At 45.6% G+C, this 21,475-nt stretch overlaps 1 protein-coding gene and 1 long non-coding RNA gene across 11 annotated transcripts in view; one reads left to right on the plus strand and one right to left on the minus strand.

Annotated features, from left to right (window-relative positions):
- LOC140408608 (uncharacterized) overlaps nt 1–21,475 on the plus strand; it is a 205,094-nt gene that overhangs the window by 44,352 nt on the left and 139,267 nt on the right. The gene's annotated exons all lie outside the window — the stretch shown is intronic.
- The window catches only part of arfip1 (ADP-ribosylation factor interacting protein 1 (arfaptin 1)), a 278,354-nt gene continuing 265,621 nt past the window's right edge, over nt 8,743–21,475 (minus strand). For all 10 annotated transcript variants that reach the window (XM_072496046.1, XM_072496042.1, XM_072496038.1 and 7 more), the window contains 2 exons: nt 17,174–17,348; nt 8,743–10,124 (listed from right to left, as the gene is read on the minus strand). In XM_072496046.1, coding sequence (XP_072352147.1) covers nt 9,969–10,124; nt 17,174–17,348 — 331 coding nt within the window. In that variant the 3' untranslated portion in view covers nt 8,743–9,968. The remainder of the gene's footprint in view (nt 10,125–17,173; nt 17,349–21,475) is intronic.

A 21,475-nucleotide genomic window follows, 5' to 3' on the forward strand; every position in this document is an offset into this window, starting at 1 on the left:
TATCCTGTAGAATTCTACAATAAATTTTTGGAACTGTTGAGTCCACTCCTGCTAAGGGCCTTCAATGAGGCTAAAGAAAGTTGGACCCTCTCCCCAACAATGTCACAGGCTTCGATTTCACTCATCCTCAAACGGGAGAAAGATCCGCTACAATGTGGGTCCTTTAGACCGATATTGCTCTTGAACGTAGATGCCAAATTGCTGGCCAAGATTTTGGCCGCTAGAATTGAGGACTGTGTCCCAGGGGTGATAGGGGAGGATCAGACAGGCTTCGTTAAGGGCAGGCAATTGAACTCCAATGTACGGAGGCTCCTAAACATTATTATGATGCCCTCAGAGGGAGGGGAGGCAGAAGTAGTGGCTGCGATGGATGCAGAGAAAGCCTTTGACCGGGTGGAATGGGAGTTAAGAAGGTTTGGATTCGGTGAGGGATTCATAGAATGAGTCCAGCTACTTTATCAGGCCCCCGTAGCAAGTGTGTGCACGACCAGGGTGAGGTTGGAATACTTTAGGCTCCATCGAGGGAGAAGGCAGGGGTGCCCCTTCTCCCCGTTATTATTCGCCCTTGCAATAGAACCGTTGGCCATAGCGCTGCGGGCTTCAAAGAACTGGCAGGGGTTGGTTCGGGGTGGGGTGGGGTGGGAGTAGCACGGGTCTCGCTCTATGCGGATGATCTGCTCTTGTACATTTTGGACCCACTAGAGGGGATGGGGGAGGTCATGCAGATTTTGAGGGACTTCGGCAATTTTTCGGGGTACAAATTAAACGAGAAGAAAAGCGAGATGTTCGTGATCCAAGCTAAAGGGCAGGAGAAGAGACTGGGAGAGCTTCCGCTTAAGATGGTGGAGAAGGGCTTTCGCTACCTAGGTATACAGGTGGCGTGAAACTGGGATGCCCTCCACAAGCTTAATTTATCCCGGCTGGTAGAGCAGATGGAGGGGGACTTCAAAAGGTGGCTCATGCTCCCGCTGTCTCTAGCGGGGAGTGTGCAGGCCGTTAAGATGGCGGTCCTCCCCAGATTTCTGTTTGTCTTCCAGTGCCTTCCCATCTTCATCCCCAAGTCCTTCTTTAAGCGGGTGAACAAGGTTATCTCGGGATTTGTATGGGCAAATAAGACCCCACGAGTAAAGAGACTGTACCTAGAGCGCAGTCGGGGGAGGGGGGGGGGGGGTGGCGCTTATAGAGCCATGATTAGGAAATGGGTACTGGTGGAGGGGTTGACGTGGGAGCGGTTAGAGGCGGCCTCATGCAAAGGCACCAGCTTAGGGGCACTCGTAACAGCACCTCTGCCGTTCTCGCCGGCGCGCTACTCCTCATGTCCGGTGGTGGCAGCGGCATTAAGGATTTGGGTTCAGTGGAGAAGACACAGGGGGGTGGAGGGAGCCTCAGTTTGGACCCCGATATACAACAATCACAGATTTGTCCCGGGCAAGATAGACGGAGGGTTTCAAAGCTGGCATAGGGCAGGTATTAAAAGGATGGGGGACCTGTTCATAGATGGGACTTTTCTCAGCTTGAAAGCGCTGGAGAAATTCAATTTGCCCCCTGGAAATGCCTTCAGATACCTTCATGTACGCGCCTTCCTCAAAAAACAGTGGTGACATTTCCGTTGCTACCCCCATGCAGGATACAAGATAGGGTGGTCTCTGGCACCGGGGTAGGGGAGGAGAAGGTGTCGGACATCTACCAAGTACTACAGGAGGCGGAGGAAGCCCCAGTGGTGGAACATAAGGGCAGGTGGGAGGAGGAGCTAGGCGGGGAGCTGGATGCGGGCCTGTGGGCGGATGCCCTAAACAGGGTTAATTCCTCATCATCATGTGCGACCAGAATGAGCAAGCTCTTTGGGGTTGATAGATGTATGAGGTGTGCGGGAAGCCCAGCAGACCATGTCCATATGTTCTGGGCATGCCCGGCTCTTAAGGGATTCTGGCAGGGATTTGCTAAGGCAATGTACAAGATCTTAGACATGCGGGTGATACAGAGTCCAGAGATAGCGATCTTTGGTGCGTCAGACGATCTGAGAGTTCAGGAAGCGAAAGAGGCCGTGGTTTTGGCCTTTGCCTCCATGGTAGCCCGGAGACGGATCCTTTTAATGTGGAGGGACTCGAAGCCCCCAAGTGGGGAGACCTGGATTTGTGACATGGCTGGCTTTCTCAGTCTCGAGAAAATAAAGTTTGCCTTGAGAGGGGCCATGACGGGGTTCTCTCGGAGGTGGCAGCCGGTCCTCGACTTACTAGGAGAGCACTAAATGTCAGCAGCAGCAGCAACCCGGCTGTGGGGTAAGGGGGAGGGGAATTATTATGGGAAGTTTATCCCAAATTTAGCATCCTTGCTGTCTCTTCTACACACACTACTGTGAAAGACTTTTTAAGGAAGATAAGGCACTCCCCACTATTGCATCTGCCCGGATACAGCATGGGGCCTCATTACTTGCAGCTTATGAATAGCTCTTACGACACTGCCCAGGAACACTAATAGCTAACTCTGATGCCTTGAGTTGCCTCCCTACAAGCCCAGTTTTCTTGCCAGCATTGGAAGAGGTCACCATGACCTTAAATTCTTTCGAGACTTTACCAGTATCTGCAAAGCAAATCACGACCTGGACACAAAGGGATCCAACACTGCCAAAATTGAAGCATGTGATCCTGAACGGAGGAGTCCAACCCTCAGATGACACAAAACCTTATCTGACCAATAAAGTCAGTGTTGAGGACGGGATCTTTCTTTGGGGGTTCCAGGTAGCTGTCCCCTGCCCAGGGTGACACCCAATTCTACTGGGACTACATAGATAAAAGCAAATTACTGCAGATGCTGCAATCTGAAACAAAAACAGAAAATAATGGACAACCTCAGCAAGTCTGACAGCATTTGTGGAGTGAAAAGAGAGCTGACGTTTCGAGTCTGGATGACTCTTTGTCAAAGCTTATGTTAGCTCCCTTTTCTCGCCACAGGTAGTCAGACCTGCTGAGATTGTCCAGTATTTTCTGTTTTTGCTATTGGAACTACATGATGACCATCTTGGGATATCGAAAATGAAAATGCTCACCAGGAGCTATGCATGCTGGCCTGGTCTAGGCTCAGGCATCACGGACTTGGTGAAGCAATGCAATTTATGCCAGGACAATCAGAAACTCTCTCCTTCAGCCTCCTTACACCCATGGGAGTGGCCAGGCAGGCCATGGGTGCGAGTGCACGTGGATTTTGGCAGGCGTTTTATGGGTTCCATGTTTTTGATCCTGGTAGACGCACACTCCAAATAGTTGGAGATAAGCCGTATGGGCGCAACGACCTCCAACGCTACAATTGAGAAATTACAACAGAGGTTTTGAACACAAGGCATACCAGATGTCCTGGTTTATGAAAGTAACACTGCCTTCATCGGTGAGTTCCAAAGCTTCATGCAATCCAATGGCACCAGACACATTAGAACAGCACCATATAATAATATAATCTTTATTAGCGTCACAAGTAGGCTTACATTAACACTGCAATGAAGTTACTGTGAAAATCCCCTGGTTGCCACACTCCAGCGCCTGTTCGGGTACACCAATGGAGAATTCAGAACATTCAATTCACTTAACAAGCACATCTTTTGGGACTTGTGGAAGGAAACCGGAGCACCCGGCGGAAATCCCCGCAGACACGGTGAGAACGTGCAGAATCCGCACAGACAGTGATCCAAGCCGGGATTCTAACCCGGTTCCTGGCGCTATGAAGCAACAGTGCTAACCACTGTGCTATCGTGCCGCCCTAGCACTCGTTGTTAAATGTGCTGGCAGAACAGGCTGTTCAGATTTTAAGATAGGCATAAAGAAACATCCGGCGGCTTCCACAGACCAAATTGGCAGTTTTTATTCGAGTATAGTACCACTCCTCACACTACAACAGGAATCGCCCCGATGGAACTTTTCTTTGAAAGTATTTTTCTTCAACTAATTTTACAATACAAAACTCCATCCAAACCCCCCCTCCCTCAAGTCAACAATTCCCCAAAATGCATGATGAACAAACCTCAACAGTTGTAGAACCCATCACTTGCCCTCCTCAGCAAACATCACCTTTTCCAGGGTCAGAATTTCCAGCAGGTCCCCCCGCCATGCCGAGGCAGAGGGTTGAGATGTTGACTTCCACCCCACCAGGACCCGCCGATGAGCAATCAGCAAGGCAAAGGCTAAAACATCTGTGCCCACCTGCAGCTCTGGCCGATCCAGCACCGCCAATGCGTCTTCTAGGAGCCCAGGCTCCATGTCCAGGTGGAAAACTTCCGAAATGATGCTGAACACCGTCCTCCAAAACCTTTCCAGCTTCGAGCAGGACAAAAACATATGTACTTGAGTCACAGGACCCTCCCACAGACATCCTCCACCCCCTTGAATTGCCAGCTCATCCTAGACTTTGTGAGGTGTGCCCTGTACACAACCTTCAGCTATATCAGCCCGTCTCGCGCACAAAGTCGAGGCGTTTACCCTCCACAGCACCTCACACCACAAAGCATTCTCCAGCACCACCCACAACTCCTCCTCCCACCTTGTCTTATCCCCCTCCATGGATACCCTGTCCTCCTCCAAGATCCTCCCATAAATTGCTGAGACCACCCCTCTTTCCAAACCCCCTCCCCAACAACGAGGAGGTAGGCACTATCGGGAAGTTTGGAAAGACCTTCCTCGCAAAGTCCTTGACCTGCATCTACCTAAAGCTTTCACCCTGCAGCAGCCTAAACTTCTCCCCAACTCTTCCAAACTCACAAATCGCCCTCGCAGAAACAAATGTTTCATTTCCTTAATCCCCCTCTCTTCCCATCCCCAGAATCTTGCATCCATCCTCCCCGGCTCAAACCCATGACCCCCCCTAATTGGCTCCACCCCCGACCCAGCTCCCAACCTAAAATGCTGTCTAAACTGCCTCCAGATCTTCAACATGGCTACCACCACCGGACTCACCCTCCTATACTTCCTTGGGGCCACCGGGAGCGGTGCCGTTGCCAGTGCCTTCAACCCCCTGCAAAAGCCCACCTCCATCCTCACCCGCAAAGTCCCCCTCCCTCCCTGCTCCAGCCCCGAACCTTCTCTGCATTTACCGCCCAATAACGGTACAACAATGTTGGGAGGCCTAACCCCCCACCCCCGGCCCTTCTACAGCATCACCTTCCTAATCCTTGCCACCTTCTCTGCCCAAACAAGCAAGTAGATCAGCCTATTCATCCCCCTAAAAAACACCTCGAGCAAAAAGACCAGCAAGGCATTGAAACAAGGAATCGCAGCAAAAACATTCATCTTTACTGCCTGCACCTGACCCGCCAACAGAGGGAGATTGTCCCACCTCAGAAAATCAGCCTTCACCCTCTCCATCAAGCTAGTGAAATTAAATTACTCTGGTGGAACTGTTCATGGAACTGCTTCATCCAAGGCTATGCCTACTATTCTCAAACCTGACGTGGAGGGTGGAATCCCAACAAGAGGACCAGAAAATAAATTATGACTCTGCGAGATCCAAAAGAATATCCAAGCCGGATGATGTGGTCTGAGGAACTGCAGAGATGGCTCCAGCTGGTCCCTGGAATCATAATGGAGGAAATGGGACCAGTATCCTACAAAGTGAAGGGCCAGGTTATGGTCCTCAGAAATTAGGAATCCATCCCCTTCAAACCTCACAGAGGTGGCCACTGCTAGTGCAGGGCAACAGTCCAAAGAGACCCCCCCCCCAAACTGGATAACGAGGACTTGGGTTCAGAGATGGAAGCAGAGGAAGTTAGATTCCAACTGAAGCAGATGTTGAGGAAGAACCAGTGTTAGTAACTCTTCGACACTCTCTCCGGAAGCGAAGTTCTCCAATTCGGTTCACCCTTGCTGCTGGGGTACTGAGGGAAAAATGGACTTGAAGGAGGAGGGATGTTATGGTGGCTATGTCGGACATGGGGGATCATCAGTAGATCTCCCCATGAGATTTGTGGAATGTGAACTACCCAGTGAAGCAGGCAGTAGGTTGCACAATAGGAAATGTATTGCGGGAGCTTAATACCCGTTGCCCCTACCTGGACCGGCATCTCTATAGGTCCCCGGGTTCGGACGCAGGTATTGTAAATAGCGGCAACAGCCTTTTTCAGAACTTCAATAAAGGGATTTAATGATGGAAAACAGGCGTTGACAAAGTTATTACAGGGTCATAAAATTTGTTCAAAGGCTGATCTAGACAGATTTTATCACTGAGGGAATCGAGAGTTATGAGGCCTAGGTGGGAAAGTGGAGTTGAGGATTATGACATCAGATCAGTCATGATCTCATTGAATGGTGGAGCAGAGTCGGTGGGCCGAATGGCCTACTTCTGCTTCTACGTCTTAAGTCAATTTAAAATATTTAAATCCTGCAAATGCTTCAGAATATTGCCAGTTAAGCAGGTAATAACTGCATGAACACATTTCTAGTAGAAAGTTAGTTTTGAAGCTTGCTAAGGAAAACTGGCTATGCATGGTGAACTGATTAAACTTATCTGGAGTGAGCCTCAAATGTATTTGTGGAAGATTCCAACGTGATGTTCCTGATAACCAATTGAAATAGATTATACCTAACTTAATGTTGTCCCCATATTTGAAACAATAATTTAATATACGTAATGATCATCCCAAACACACCTTGAAATATATAGTGTTTGTAAATTAGGCTCAAAACAAACAGTAAACTGTCAATCATTGGCTGAATTTGTCCCCCACCCCTCCCTCCTCCTTGGCTCACCAGTATAGCTCAAAATAAACAAAATCTATCGAGCAGTTTAATTCTGCTTATGAGGTTTCATGTAAATTGTGTCTGTCGTTTGTCAAATTCAGTATTTTGTTAATATTATGCTTCAAGGACAAAATACCTTCTCAGGTAAATTCATGCATATTCAGTACTTGCCTCCCCCACCCAGATCAAATGGTGCCAAGTTTTGGAAGTATTTATGCATCCCAGATGTTACTGGGAGGCAGGGAACAGTGGGCTGGGGTAAAATCAGTTGGGATGGTGGGGGTTGCTGTGTATATTGCCCATCCCACCTCCATTGGCATTTTACCAGTGGTGCCAGGTGGTGGATAACCTGTCCACCCTCAGATCAATGGGCTCCTGAATTGCCAATTAATAACTACTTAAGGCACTCTTCCCACTAATTTACTAGCAGCTACTGTGCACTTTGCCACTGGCAGCTTCCCGACAAGCTTGAAGGGGGTCAGGGGATCCACCTGATCGGGCAGCTGTGACCCTCCACTATGAGACCCTCCATCCCTACCGAATGCATGCGTGATTGGCCATGGCAATCCGCAACCCCACTTGTAGTCTGGGCCTCCTAAATGATTACTGATCTAAGGCCTCCTGCAGTCCCAGCAGTGGCCATCGCTCCTGGTGGTGTTGACAGGAGTGAAGAGACGGCTGATAGTTGGAGGCAGGGCATCCTGCCTCAGAGGACATTTGCCATAACTTCAAGTAACTCATTTTCTGAACCTCTCAAAATTCAATTGTGACTTCCAGGGCCAGTGGGTGTGGGCATGCGCTGAATTTATCATACAGAATCCTAATTTATGTTTCGGAGTGGTTCATGCTTGGCAGACTGGGTTAGTACTCTGATACACCTTTGTAAATGGAATGATTCAAAGTGGGCTTGATTTAATAACTGTTTCAAGCTGTCTATTTTAGGAAGACATAGAACATCGAACATACAGTGCAGAAGGAGGCCATTCGGCCCATCGAGTTGGCACCGATCCACTTAAGCCCTCACTTCCACCCTATCCCCGTAACCCAATAACCCCATCTAACCGTTTTGGACACTAAGGGCAATTTAGCACGGCCAATCCACCTAACCTGCACACCTTTGGACTGTGGGAGGAAACCGGAGCACCCGGAGGAAACCCACGCAGACACGGGGAGAACGTGCAGACTCCGCACAGACAGAGACCCAAGCTGGGAATCGAACCTGGGACCCTGGCGCTGTGAAGCAACAGTGCTATCCACTTGTGCTACCATGCTGCCCCAATGCTACCGTGCTGCCCCATGATATTACTCCTGGAAAGGGAGACAGCACAAATCATTTCATTTATTGTTGCACACCTTAATGTTGTCTGGTCTGGAACAAATGCAGAGACAGAGACTTTGGATAGTTTGAGGGGGCTAGAGAGAAAGGACAGAAAAACAAAACAGCATGATTTATTCTTTTTTTGTAAGCAGTGCCTCACGCCAGCCAGCAAGATGACATATTGCACTTCATGCTACTGTTCAGGAAACAGACTGTAATGAATGCCATCAAAATGAAAAAAATATAGTGAAGGTTTTCTGCTTTGACTACCCAAGTGAGAATATTTTCCCAGGAGTATTTTTTTCGGTAAGCTGTGAACATCAGATTCTGTGAGGGAAATTCTGCTGGTATCAATAAATGTTCTTTCATGGATAAGTGCTCTTTCACAAAATGTCCACAATAATAGCATGAATAGTGTTTAAGACACAGAGTAACTAGGTTACAAGTATCAGAACTGTAACCATGTCATCTTCCTTTGGTGAGATTCTGATACCTACTGGACCACAGACTTGACACTCTTATTTCACACAGGTTCCCCATGAACTCAAAACCCTTTATTGCAAAAACATTCTGGGGAAAGCTCATGAATATGCAGCAATATGAAAAAGCTGCAGACTCAACCCATTTAGGCATATGTATTCATAAAATTAGATTTAAAAATATTCCATGTGTTCTTTTTAAAACAATAACATTCAGAAACTTGGCTTGCAGCTAACACGTTTTAATTTGTACATAGTGTATTTATAATAGAGGCACAATCCGGATATTAACTTCAATAGCAAATAGTGGCTGATAACCAGAGAAAAAAATTAAATAATGCAATTATGATTTACATTAAAATATGAGGTTAATTTAATGTTAAATATTTGATATACAGAATGCAGGAGGCATTGCCATAAAGCTTAAACAGAATGACAATCCGAAAAATTACATGTAGGAGCATTAATTTCAAAGGCTGTTTACATAGAATGAAAAAAAAAAATCAGTGAATAACAGTACACTACCAAAAGGAAAAGAGAGCATGGCCAGAAGATTGAAGTCAAATGCAGCTAATAGAATCCCACAACAGAAATAGGAGGAAATAATTAACTCAATCTCGTTTTTCTCCCTTCTCCACTCCCTCCCCATGTCGTCTTGGAGGTGGCAAGATGATAACAGCGAATCATAAAATGTTTCAAGAACTTCAGTAACTTGACTGAATGGGAAAATGTATTGTTAAAGGCACACGATTGTAGACATAAGGCTGGTACGTTGCTTAATTAAAGTTACACCTTTAAGAAAATAGCAATGATGTCAAATCAAAGGCAAGTAAATCTTGAGAGTAAATGGCACCAAGTTAACAAGCTTCCACATGTCACCAGGTGTTTGCAAATATTACTATGTCATTGCTTGATGCCGTTGTAATAAACAGTCTATTGGAAGAACAGTACTGGCTGGAATTTGGAGTGCTAAAGTAGCCATTTTACTCAGCACAGGTGCTTCATTCAGGGGCTATCCTATTGCTCTGCAAACATTACATTTTGCTTAACTATTCACTTGCTGTGTGAACTCAGGTACCCTTTTTGTGAAATAATCTGTATATAAAATTGTCTATCATATTTTCAAACAATTACACTGTAGTGACCAGGAAACACCAAACAAATCTATAGTTACTGTTCAGTGCAAATCTGAATGTAGGTATATACTAACTATCCCCCTCTAACCCCTGTACAAAAAGGAATATTTTTCTTAGGTCTTGGTCTTATAAAGTTTATTCAGTTACATAAAATGACCATATCTGATCTATCTTTTCAGATTAACATATAGCAAAAAAAGGTGAGAAACAGCTATATCCTTGACCACAATTTTACTGCCTCCCTGTCTCATAACATGAAAAAAAAATTCAAATAGATTTTATAACTGCATTAATCATTTCTTCGGGTTTTGAGACATCACTGTTCCTCCAGCCAGGAAGGGCCGTCAGAACCAGGAGCCTTCAACTTGATGTGGAATTGTTTGAGCACCTGTTCAAGTTGATGCTGGTTACCAGCAAAGTAGGCAGATACAGCATTGTGAAAGAGAAGGAGCTGGTTGTGCATCACTTTGATCTGTGGAAAGGCAGAATCATCACTATTCAAATCTCCTTCATTCAAAATTATACAGCAAGATTCTGTAACAGAAAACCTCCCGCTCTTCAAGACAATACAAATGCAATAGACAGACTCACTGCAGACTATTAATATTTGCCCCAATTTGCTCAACCAAATAACTGCAACTTTAAGACATCTAAATAAGAATGAAATACTAAAATTATGTTAAATGCAGTTATACTATACACAACACACAAAATATTTCAGAATTTAAATAGAATTGAATCACTCTCAGGAACTAGGATTTCATTTGTAGCAGTAATTAGCCTTCTCCTTGAACCCTGCTTTCTAACTTATTCAGTTACAGAAAATGAATCAAGTATTAATAATAATTAATAAATAAAGAAAGAAAATGCATTTATAAAGTACTTTTCACACCCTCAGGAAATCCAAAAGTGCTTTAATTTTTGAAGTGTAGCCACTGTAGGAAATATAGCAAATTTGCACACAGGAAGGTCCTACAAATATACAAATATAATAATAATAACATAATCTGCCTTTGTGATGTTGGTTGATGGTAAATATCAGCAAGGTCACCAGGGAGAACTTCCAGTTCCCATACTCTCCACTTACCTCCACTTTATTGGCACCCCGTCCATCACCTTAAATGTCCACTCCCTCCACCACCAATGCACAGTGGCAGCAGTGAGTACCATCGACAAGATGCACTGCAGCAACTCACCAGGGCTCCTTTGACAGCACCTTCCAAACCCATGGGGCTGGATTCTCTGCGAACCGGCGGGGCAGGCCACGCCGGCTCCGAGAGTGGCGTGAACCACTCCGGCGCCTGGCCGCCCCGAAGGTGCAGAATCCTCCGCACCTTCAGGGGCTAGGCCAGCGCCGGAATGTTTTGCGCCGCGCCAGCGGGCGCGGAAGGGCTTGGTGCCACGCCAACCGGCGCCGAAGGGCCTCCGCCGGCCAGCACGAGTTGCCGCGGGAGCGCCATCGTGTGCTGGCGTCATCCCAGTGCATGCGCTGGGGGGTTCTTCTCCGCACCGGCCATGGCGGAGGTTGACAGCGGCCGGTGCGGAGGGAGAGAGTGCCCCAATGCCACAGGCCCGCCCGCGGATCGGTGGGCCCCGATCGCGGGCCAGGCCACTGTGGGGGCACCCCCCGGGGCCAGATCACCCCCCCCCCCCCCGCCCTCCCCCCGGAGGACTCCGCAGGCCGCCCGTGGAGCCAGGTACCGCCAGTAAGGACCTGTTGTGATTTACGCCGGCGGGATCTGCCGAAAACAGGTGGCCACTCGGCCCATTGCGTGCCGAAGAATTGTCGGCGTGGACCGCTGCCAGCAGCCGCCAACCAACGCGCCGCGATTCCCGCCCCCGGAGAATTCGGCAGCCGGTGCGGGTCGGATTCACGCTGCTCGCCGGCAATCCTCCAACCAGGCGGGGGGGGTCGGAGAATCCCGCCCATGATCTCTGTCACATAGAAGGACAAGGGCAGCAAAAACATGGGAACACCACTACCTGCAAGTTCTCCTCCAAGCCCCACATTATCGTGACTTGGAAATATATTGCCATTCCGTCACTGTCACAGCCTCAAAATCCTTGAATTCCCTTTCTTGTATCATTGTGGGTGAACCTACACCATATGGGCAGCAGTTCAAGAAGCTTCTCGAGGGAAATTAGGGATGGGTAATAAATGCTGACCTTGACAGGGCCGCCCACATCTCAGGAACAAATAAATTTTAAAAAGGTATTCAGTGATAGCTTGAGTTCTAAAATTGGTATAAAAGTAGCACAGTGTACCGGCAGGCAGGAAAGTGGTATAAAGTGTGTCTTCTTCAATGCCAGGAGCATCCCAAATAAGGTGGGTGAACTTGCGGCATGGTTTGGTACCTGGGACTTCGATGTTGTGGCCATTTCGGAGACATGGATAGAGCAGGGACAGGAATGGTTGTTGCAGGTGCCGGGGTTTAGATATTTCAGTAAGCTCAGGGAAGGTGGTAAAAGAGGGGGAGGGGTGGCATTGTTAGTCAAGGACAGTATTACGGTGGCAGAAAGGACGTTTGATGAGGACTCGTCGATTGAGGTAGTATGGGCTGAGGTTAGAAACAGGAAAGGAGAGGTCACCCTGTTAGGGGTTTTCTATAGGCCTCCGAAAAGTTCCAGAGATGTAGAGGAAAGGATTGCAAAGATGATTCTGGATAGGAGCGAAAGCACCAGGGTAGTTGTTATGGGGGACTTTAACTTTCCAAATATTGACTGGAAACGCTATAGTTCGAGTACTTTAGATGGGTCCGTTTTTGTCCAATGTGTGCAGGAGGGTTTCCTGACACAGTATGTAGATAGGCGAGGCCGTATTGGATTTGGTACTGGGTAATGAACCAGGACAGGTGTTAGCTTTGGAGGTAGGTGAGCACTTTGGTGATAGTGACCACAATTCGATTACGTTTACTTTAGTGATGGAAAGGGATAGGTATATACCGCAGGGCAAGAGTTATATCTGGGGGAAAGGCAATTATGATGCGATGAGGCAAGACTTAGGATGCATCAGATGGAGAGGAAAACTGCAGGGGATGGGCACAATGGAAATGTGGAGCTTGTTCAAGGAACAGCTACTGCGTGTCCTTGATAAGTATGTACCGGTCAGGCAGGGAGGAAGTGGTCGAGCAAGGGAACCGTGGTTCACTAAGGCAGTCGGAACACTTGTCAAGAGGAAGAAGGAGACTTATGTAAAGATGAGACATGAAGGTTCCGTAAGGGCGCGCGAGAGTTACAAGTTAGCTAGGAAGGACCTAAAGAGAGAGCTAGGAAGAGCCAGGAGGGGACATGAGAAGTCTTTGGCAGGTAGGATCAAGGATAACCCTAAAGCTTTCTATAGATATGTCAGGAATAAAAGAATGACTAGGGTAAGAGTAGGGCCAGTCAAGGACAGTAGTGGGAAGTTGTGCTTGGAGTCCGAGGAGATAGGAGAGGTGCTAAATGAATATTTTTCGTCAGTATTCACACAGGAGAAAGACAATGTTGTCGAGGAGAATACTGAGACTCAGGCTACTAGACTAGAAGGGCTTGAGGTTCATAAGGAGGAGGTGTTAACAATTCTGGAAAGGGTGAAAATAGATAAGTCCCCTGGGCCGGATGGGATTTATCCTAGGATTCTCTGGGAAGCTAGGGAGGAGATTGCTGAGCCTTTGGCTTTGATCTTTAAGTCATCTTTGTCAACAGGAATAGTGCCAGAAGACTGGAGGATAGCAAATGTTGTCCCCTTGTTCAAGGGGAGCAGACAACCCCGGTAACTATAGACCAGTGAGCCTTACTTCTGTTGTGGGCAAAATCTTGGAAAGGTTTATAAGAGATAGGGTGTATAATCATCTGGAAAGGAATAATTTGATTAGACATAGTCAACAAGGTTTCGTGAAGGGTAGGTCGTGCCTCACAAACCTTATTGAGTTCTTTGAGAAGGTGACCAAACAGGTGGATGAGGGTAAAGCAGTTGATGTGGTGTATAGGGATTTCAGTAAAGCGTTTGATAAGGTTCCCCACGGTAGGCTACTGCAGAAAATATGGAAGCATGGGATTCAGGGAGATTTAGCAGTTTGGATCAGAAATTGGCTAGCTGGAAGATGACAAAGGGTGGTGGTTGATGGGAAGTGTTCAGACTGGAGTCCAGTTACTAGTGGTGTACCACAAGGATCTGTTCTGGGGCCGCTGCTGTTTGTCATTTTTATAAATGACCTGGAGAAGGGCGTAGAAGGATGGGTGAGTAAATTTGCAGATGACACTAAAGTCGGTGGAGTTGTGGACAGTGCGGAAGGATGTTACAAGTTACAGAGGGACATGGATAAGCTGCAGAGCTGGGCTGAGAGATGGCAAATGGAGTTTAATGCAGAAAAGTGTGAGGTGATTCATTTTGGAAGGAATAACAGGAAGACAGAGTACCGGGCTAATGGTAAGATTTTTGGCAGTGTGGATGAGCAGAGAGATCTCGGTGTCCATGTACATAGATCCCTGAGTTGCCACTCAGGTTGAGAGGGTTGTTCAGAAGGCGTATGGTGTGTTAGCTTTTATTGGTAGAGGGATTGAGTTTCGGAGCCATGAGGTCATGTTGCAGCTGTACAAAACTCTGGTGCGGCCGCATTTGGAGTATTGCGTGCAATTCTGGTCGCCGCATTATAGGAAGGATGTGGAAGCATTGGAAAGGGTGCAGAGGAGATTTACCAGAATGTTGCCTGGTATGGAGGGAAGATCTTATGAGGAAAGGCTGAGGGACTTGAGGCTGTTTTCGTTAGAGAGAAGGTTAAAAGGTGACTTAATTGAGGCATACAAGATGATCAGAGGATTGGATAGGGTGGACAGTGAGAGCCTTTTTCCTCGGATGGTGATGTCTAGCACGAGGGGACATAGCTTTAAATTGAGGGGTGATAGATATAAGACAGATGTCAGAGGTAGGTTTCTTTACTCAGAGAGTAATAAGGGTGTGGAATGCCCTGCCTGCAACAGTAGTGGACTCGCCAACACTAAGGGTATTCAAGTGGTCATTGGATAGACATATGGACGATAAGGGAATAGTGTAGATAGACTTTAGAGTGGTTTCACAGGTCGGTGCAACATCGAGGGCCGAAGGGCCTGTACTGCGCTGTAATGTTTGATGTTCTATGTTTACTCAGTAGGAACTTTAGTTAGCTTCAAAGGTGAATGGCCTGGACAGGCAGCACTCTCAGTTCCCAATGAGGTTCTTGATGCACAATTTTCTAGCTGGAGGACTCATGAGTATTGCTCCGTATGGAACCTCAAGATAAAGTTTGAGTTCCCAGGTTCTCCATGCAACTGCTGATTGGACGCTAGGTAAATTTGTTTTTCAATCCCTCCGTGGCCTCTCTCTCTTCTATGTCTCTGCAACCTGCTCTAACCCTCCAAGAAATCCTTCAATTTTGGCCTCTTGCACAACACAGCTTTCAGTCACTTCACCATTAGCAGCATGCCATCAGCAGCAAAGGCTGTAAGCTTTGAAATTGTCTCCCTAAACCTCTCCAATCCCTCCTTTAAGATGCTCCTTAAAATCTATCTTTTAGACCAAGTATCTAGTCTCAGCTTTCCATATATGACTCACTGTTAAATCATAGCACTCTTTGAAATGCTTTGAGAAGGTTTTACTTTACTATAAATGTAAGTTTTTGTAGTAAATGTCTCATCACAAAGTCAATCACAATGCTACAGTATCAAAGATAAGATGCAGGCTTGTCTGAGTTCAACCGTCTTCTCAATGGAGCTGAAGTGCATACTACAGTCTGGAGGAAGTTTCTTGATTTTGTGAAAGTGGTGTGTTAACCTCTTCACACCCTTTTGTCTAATGTAAACCAGAGGAGCAACACTACATCTTCTGATCAGGCACGTTCCAGCCTTCTGGATTCAACAATTTCAGACCATGAACTCTCTCCTCAATTTTGATCTCGTTTTTAAAATCATTTTTAGTCAAACCCCCCCAAACTGTAGCTTGATCTTATGTTTGCTTTCACAGGGCACTGGCCCGTATTCTGCTATCTTACCTTTATGCCACTTGCAGCACCGTTAGTCTTTAACACTACCAATAACACTCCCTTTGTCTTGTGTCCATGACATCTTTGTCAAATCTTTGAGTTCCCACCTATCCCTGACTTTCTATTTTGATCCAGTTTCGTCACCTGCCTCTTCCACAGTATAAAATCAATCGCATTTCTATCTCTCTTGAGCTTTGAAGAAGAGTCATACGAACTTGTAATGTTAATTTACAGCTGAGTTTTTCCAGCATTTTCTGTTTTTAATTCCTCTTCACATTGCATGGTTTGGTGACAACCAAACCAGGCTGGTTTATGCCAGCACCTTTGTTGTGGTGTGTTCAAAATTATTTTGTGATAACATGTTCTCACATCTCTCTTTGCTGCACCCATTTACATATATAGAGGTACAGTTAGTCTGCAGCACAGAAACTGGCTAATTCACCCAATTGGTCTAAGCTGCCATTTATGTTCTACACAAATGTGGAGGATACTGTGCATAGAACATTTTACTTTGTAATTGCAAGAGTCTGGTCATTTAACAGTGACTACTACACTTGAGGGTGAGTGGGGTTGGGGGAGTAATGACTGTCAAGGGCATTGGGATATCCTTTGGGTGCAAGATATCATAGAATCCCTACAGTGCTTGAGGCCATTTGGCCCATCGAGTCTGCACCGACCCTCTGAAGGAGTATCCTACCAAGGCCCAGTCCCCCGCCCTATACTCTTAACTCCACCCAACCTTTGGGCACTAAAGGGCAATTTAGCATGGCCAATCCACCTAACCTGCACATCTTTGGACTGTGGGAGGAGATCGGAGCACCCGGAGGAAAACCATGCAGTCAAGGGGAGAAAGTGCAAACTCCACCCAAGGCCAGAATTTAACCCGGGTCTCTGGCACTGTGAGGCAACAGTGCTAACCACTGTGCCACCATGCTGCCCACCCAATACATGTTTTTATTTGAGTAGGGTCATGCCGGTTATTTGTGTAATATTACAGCCGTATGTTCTCAGATCACTTGAAGCAAGTCTAATTTGCTCTTAAATGGAAAGGCAATTCTATGTATATTAAAAGACATGTCCTTCCTCATAGGTTATCTCCACTAAATATTCCTCCACTAAATATTTTAAGTGTTGAAAGTATCTTAATTTCCAAGATCTCTTTGTCAACCCCTGTGTTCATTAAAGGGATTCTGGAAACAAAGATAATGTTCACACTCATAATAGGAATTGCCGATGTAAACGTGTCACACTCCAGTACACCCTCCCAAGAGTTATAGCACTATAATACATCACTTTTGCACCTTCTAGCTTCGTTGAAAATCCTATGGTCATTCCAAAAGCTACTTCTCTGGTTCCCAAATTACCATAGGTTTTGCTATTCAACTAGAAATATAATGTAAAATCAAAACATGACATAAGAATAATGGGGGCTGAATTACATTTGTGTATCTTGGTCTTTAATACCACATTACTAATCACAGTTAGTCACGTGCAATTACATGAAGATTAACTAATTTTTAAATACCTTGTTTTCATCCAGAAATTTCAGTTTGACTGAAACACTTCCTCGAAGTTTGTCAAATTTCTCTTTATGAATCTGGAACTGCAGCTGAGACTGTTCAATTTTTGGAATTGTAACAGCATCGCGAGGACCAAGGTTCAGTTCCTCTAAATCAGTACGATATGCATCATACTCTATCCTACAGCACAAAGCATAGTACAACATAAACTGTAAAAAATTAGCATTTAAAATCAATGACAACCAATTATAGCAGCATCTGAAAATAAACCTTTTCTCAAGAAAGCCAGGGTAATAAAAATGCAACAAAGTCCAATTTAGAATATGTTCAGTAGAATCACCATTTCTGTAGAATTGTATGCTATTTTAGAAGATCAAAAACAAAATCACATCTCAAATGTACAGGAGGTTTCACTACCTCAGAGGCAGCAGGAGCTTCTCTTTTTAGATTACAGTGTACAGTTGATGAAAGAATTTCCTACATTCGGCCATTAAAATATCCCCGAAGACAATCTTCTCCATCACCTCACTGATAATTACGCCAGTGATAAAATATGATGCAAGTTTCCTGCTTTCCTATAGAACATGGAGATAAGGACACATACACAATGCACACTACCCAATGTTTCAGTGCTGTATGAATACAGACGGAGTTCAACTGTTCTTACTGTCCCATTGCTAGAGCTTACATCACAAAAAGGTGTTGCCACTACTCCCAGATAAAGAAATGCTGCTCACAAAACAGCATGTGTTGTAATTGTAATTTTTACAAGAGGACAAGTTGTGCTTGCTTACAAAAGCTGCCAGCTCTCATGGTTCATTGCAATGATGTAACTGAGTCACTGGGTTCAGATAACTTTGCAAAAGACATCTGACACCCTAGGTTTCACTGCAGCATTGTAGCTCCCCAAGCCAACTTATTCTACAAATAATACAAAAAAGTGGTGAGGATTAACATCATTATTTCTTTGTGCATTATTGTCGAAAAGAAAGCTCTCCAAATGGCTCAGCATGTTTATTCAGTGATCATCACAGGCCAGAAAAGTTCCAGATTCTATGCTGAATTTGCAGGTTGCAGCTGATATTTGTAGTAGAGGAGCACCTCAGTACTGGGTTTGTGGGAGGGAGAGAGAGAAAAGATTAGCCAGGGACCCTGCCCTGATTTTTTTTAGTGGCCCCCGTTGCAAAGAGTAGTTATGTGATCTTTGGATCAAAAACTTGCATTAAATATGGAAAAACATCCCAAGGCATTTTGCGGAGACTTGAGGAAAGAGAATGCAGAGGAGGCCAGAATCAGAGGAAGCGGAAATAAAAACAGAAATTGCTGGAGTCAGCAGGTCAGGCAGCATCTACGGAGACAGAAAAATAGTAATGTTTCAGGTCAATGGCCTTCCAGCAGACTGGGAGAAGTTAGTGATAAAATAGATTTGGGGCGAGAGGTGGGTGGGTGGGACAAGTACAACAGAATGCTGGGCTGGAAGACAAGAGAGGGTAAATGGTAGAAGAGGGCCAAAGGGAATGGAGCAAGAAAAGGAAACAGAAGATGTGCCCAAAGCAGGTAAGTAAAAATAAGAGAAGAAACAAAACATACAAAGAAAAGGAAACAAAATGGGAGACAATGTTTACGGTCTAAAATTGAACTCAAGAGGAAAAGGGTTTGGTTTGGGGGAAGTGTAGGATTAGAGGAGGTTAGCGAGATAGGGAGGGGCAAGACCATGAAGGCATATTTTCCCTTTATTCTTCCATGGGATGTGGGAGTCGCTTTGTTGCCCATCCCTAACAGCCCTTGAATGGAGTGGTTTGCTCAGCCATTTCAGAGGACAGTTAAGAAACAACAACATTGCTGTGGACAGGTGCTTTCCAATCACCCCCTTCACACGAGTGATTTTGAAGTGCTTAGCTGTAAATTGACAGCACTTAACTCTCGCTCACGTGATTCCTGGCCCGCAGGACTGGAGAATCATGAGGGCCCAGAGAATATGGTGCCCGGCCCTCTAAGTGGATGCAAATGGGTCATTACGATCCATTTGCATCAATTTGCATCCTCCTACTGGCGTGCGGCCGGGAACCCTGATCCCGTCACTAGTGGGGGACTGGAGCATCGCTAACAGGAACCCGGATCCCGTTTTTACCCCAGCTCGGCTGGTCGATTCTCCTCCACATCGTGCGGCGGAGAATTTGGCCCAGAGTTAGATGATATACATGCACAAATGGGCTTGGTGCCTATAGGAGATGTCTTCAAGGGGTAGATAAGAAAGAGCAGTATAAAGAGGCTGGAATCTTGGTGAACTTTCTAACCGTTAAGGATGGAAATAAAGCCTTGGCTAGAAAGATTCTGGCTACGTTCAGATACATTCACCTGAGGAAGGAACAGCGCTACGAAAGCTAGTGACATCGAAACAAACCTGTTGGACTTTAACCTGGTGTTGTAAGACTTCTTACTGTGCTCACCCCAGTCCAACGCCGGCATCTCCACATCACTGATATACAAGAAAAAGGCAGCACCGTGGTGCAGTGATTAGCCTGCTGCCTCACGGCGCCGAGGTCCCAGGTTTGATCCCGGCTCTGGGTCACTGTGTGTGGAGTTTGCACATTCTCCCACTGTTTGCATGGGTTTCACCCCCACAACCCAAAGATGTGCAGGCTAGGTGGATTGGCCATGCTAAATTGCCCCTTAATTGGAAAAAAATGAATTGGGCACTCTAAATTTAAAAAAAAGATATATAAGAAAAAAAGTTTAAAATGACTTGGGGAGAGAAGTTCTTTCCAGGGGCTGATGCAGAATGAAGTGGAATTGAAACAGAACAAGGATTGTGAAGAATACAAAGGTGTGGCCGGAGCACCAATTAAAACCACAGTAGAGAGGCCGTGAGGTAGGATGCAGAGCAAAAGCTGAAGACTGAATTCACAGAGAATTAGGAGTCACAGTGCAGAGGCTGGGAGAATATCTTTGACAAAAACTCAGAGTGGAGCTGAGAGAGGTGGGAGGAGGCAGCAATGAAGATTTTAATGGAGAAGTGAGGGGTGAAGTGCTTGATGGGAGAAAAAGATAATATGGAGGATTAGGGGAAAAGAGGCCAGTGTGTGACTTGTTAATAAGAGCCACACTACTACTGAAATGTTTTTGGCAATACACGGGAGGAAGTACAGCCAGTAAGAGGCAATGTGTCATCACCCTCTTTTAGTCAAAACCAGTAAGTTAATAAGCCATATTAAGATTATGGATGGAAAGGATCTTTGCTGTAAGTGAGCGTTCTGGAGGAAAATGCAGATATGTGCAGTGATTGTTGACATGCTGCCAGAGTCTGAGGGAATGATGTTGTGATGGAAAGGAGATTGATGACATTAGCTCCAGGGGGCATACTTGGCATGAACCGTTAAGAGATCAGGTTGGGCAGTTGGAATTACAGCACTTAAGAAGACAGAAACAACTACCATAATGGGGTTGTTAGAGAATGAGTGAGGCACAAAGGACAGCTACAGCCTTGTTTAGGGGGGATACATGCCTGAACACTTTCAGGAGAAAAGGAAGGCAGGAGTAAAGATGGCTTGTGGTGGAAAGGGAGAAACTTGAGAAGGGGAACAGAAAGGCATCATGGCTTGACGCTGGAAGATGAGGACAGAGAGAGGATTGGGGGGGTTGGGGGCGGCGTTGAAACAGAGGGAGACAGAAGGAACCAAGAGGGACTGAAAAAGATCACACTAGATTAGACATGTCATGCAGTTTCACAGAATACCCTGTTGACATTCATCTTCAAGGCCACACATGAATATTAAACATTTAAGCAAGGTTCCTGAGGATGCTGTGTGCCAATACAGCCATATCCAAACGAGTAAGCTCCTTCATAGGATGGTAGGGTTGAAAATAGCAGAGGGAAGGAAATTAAATAATTATAGTTTTGGAATGACTGAAAATTTAAAAATTATATTCAACTGGGGAAATATGTACTTTATACCGTGGGAAAGTTAAACAATGTTCAATCCCCATGTTGAGACAACATGACCAATTCGAAGCCACCATAGATAACTAAATATCGCTACTTAAACAAAACTGCCAATCAAACAAGTATTCAGTCAACATGAACAATGCGTTGTACAAAACACTTTGACCCTTGCTGTAGACTGAAGTGCATGTCTCGTGTTACAACACTGCATTGCAAGTTTGGTCTTAAACAAGGTGATAGAGGTCATACATCATGAAGGAAGCGCTTTTATTATTTGAAATGTTCTCCTAAGCTAGTATTTGTTGTGATTTTCTACTTGTTTGGGCAAAAAATATCTCTGGTAATCAATTCTGGATTATTATTC

The sequence above is a fragment of the Scyliorhinus torazame genome, chromosome 3 (assembly GCF_047496885.1).
Source record: "Scyliorhinus torazame isolate Kashiwa2021f chromosome 3, sScyTor2.1, whole genome shotgun sequence".
Taxonomy (NCBI): Eukaryota; Metazoa; Chordata; class Chondrichthyes; order Carcharhiniformes; family Scyliorhinidae; genus Scyliorhinus; species Scyliorhinus torazame.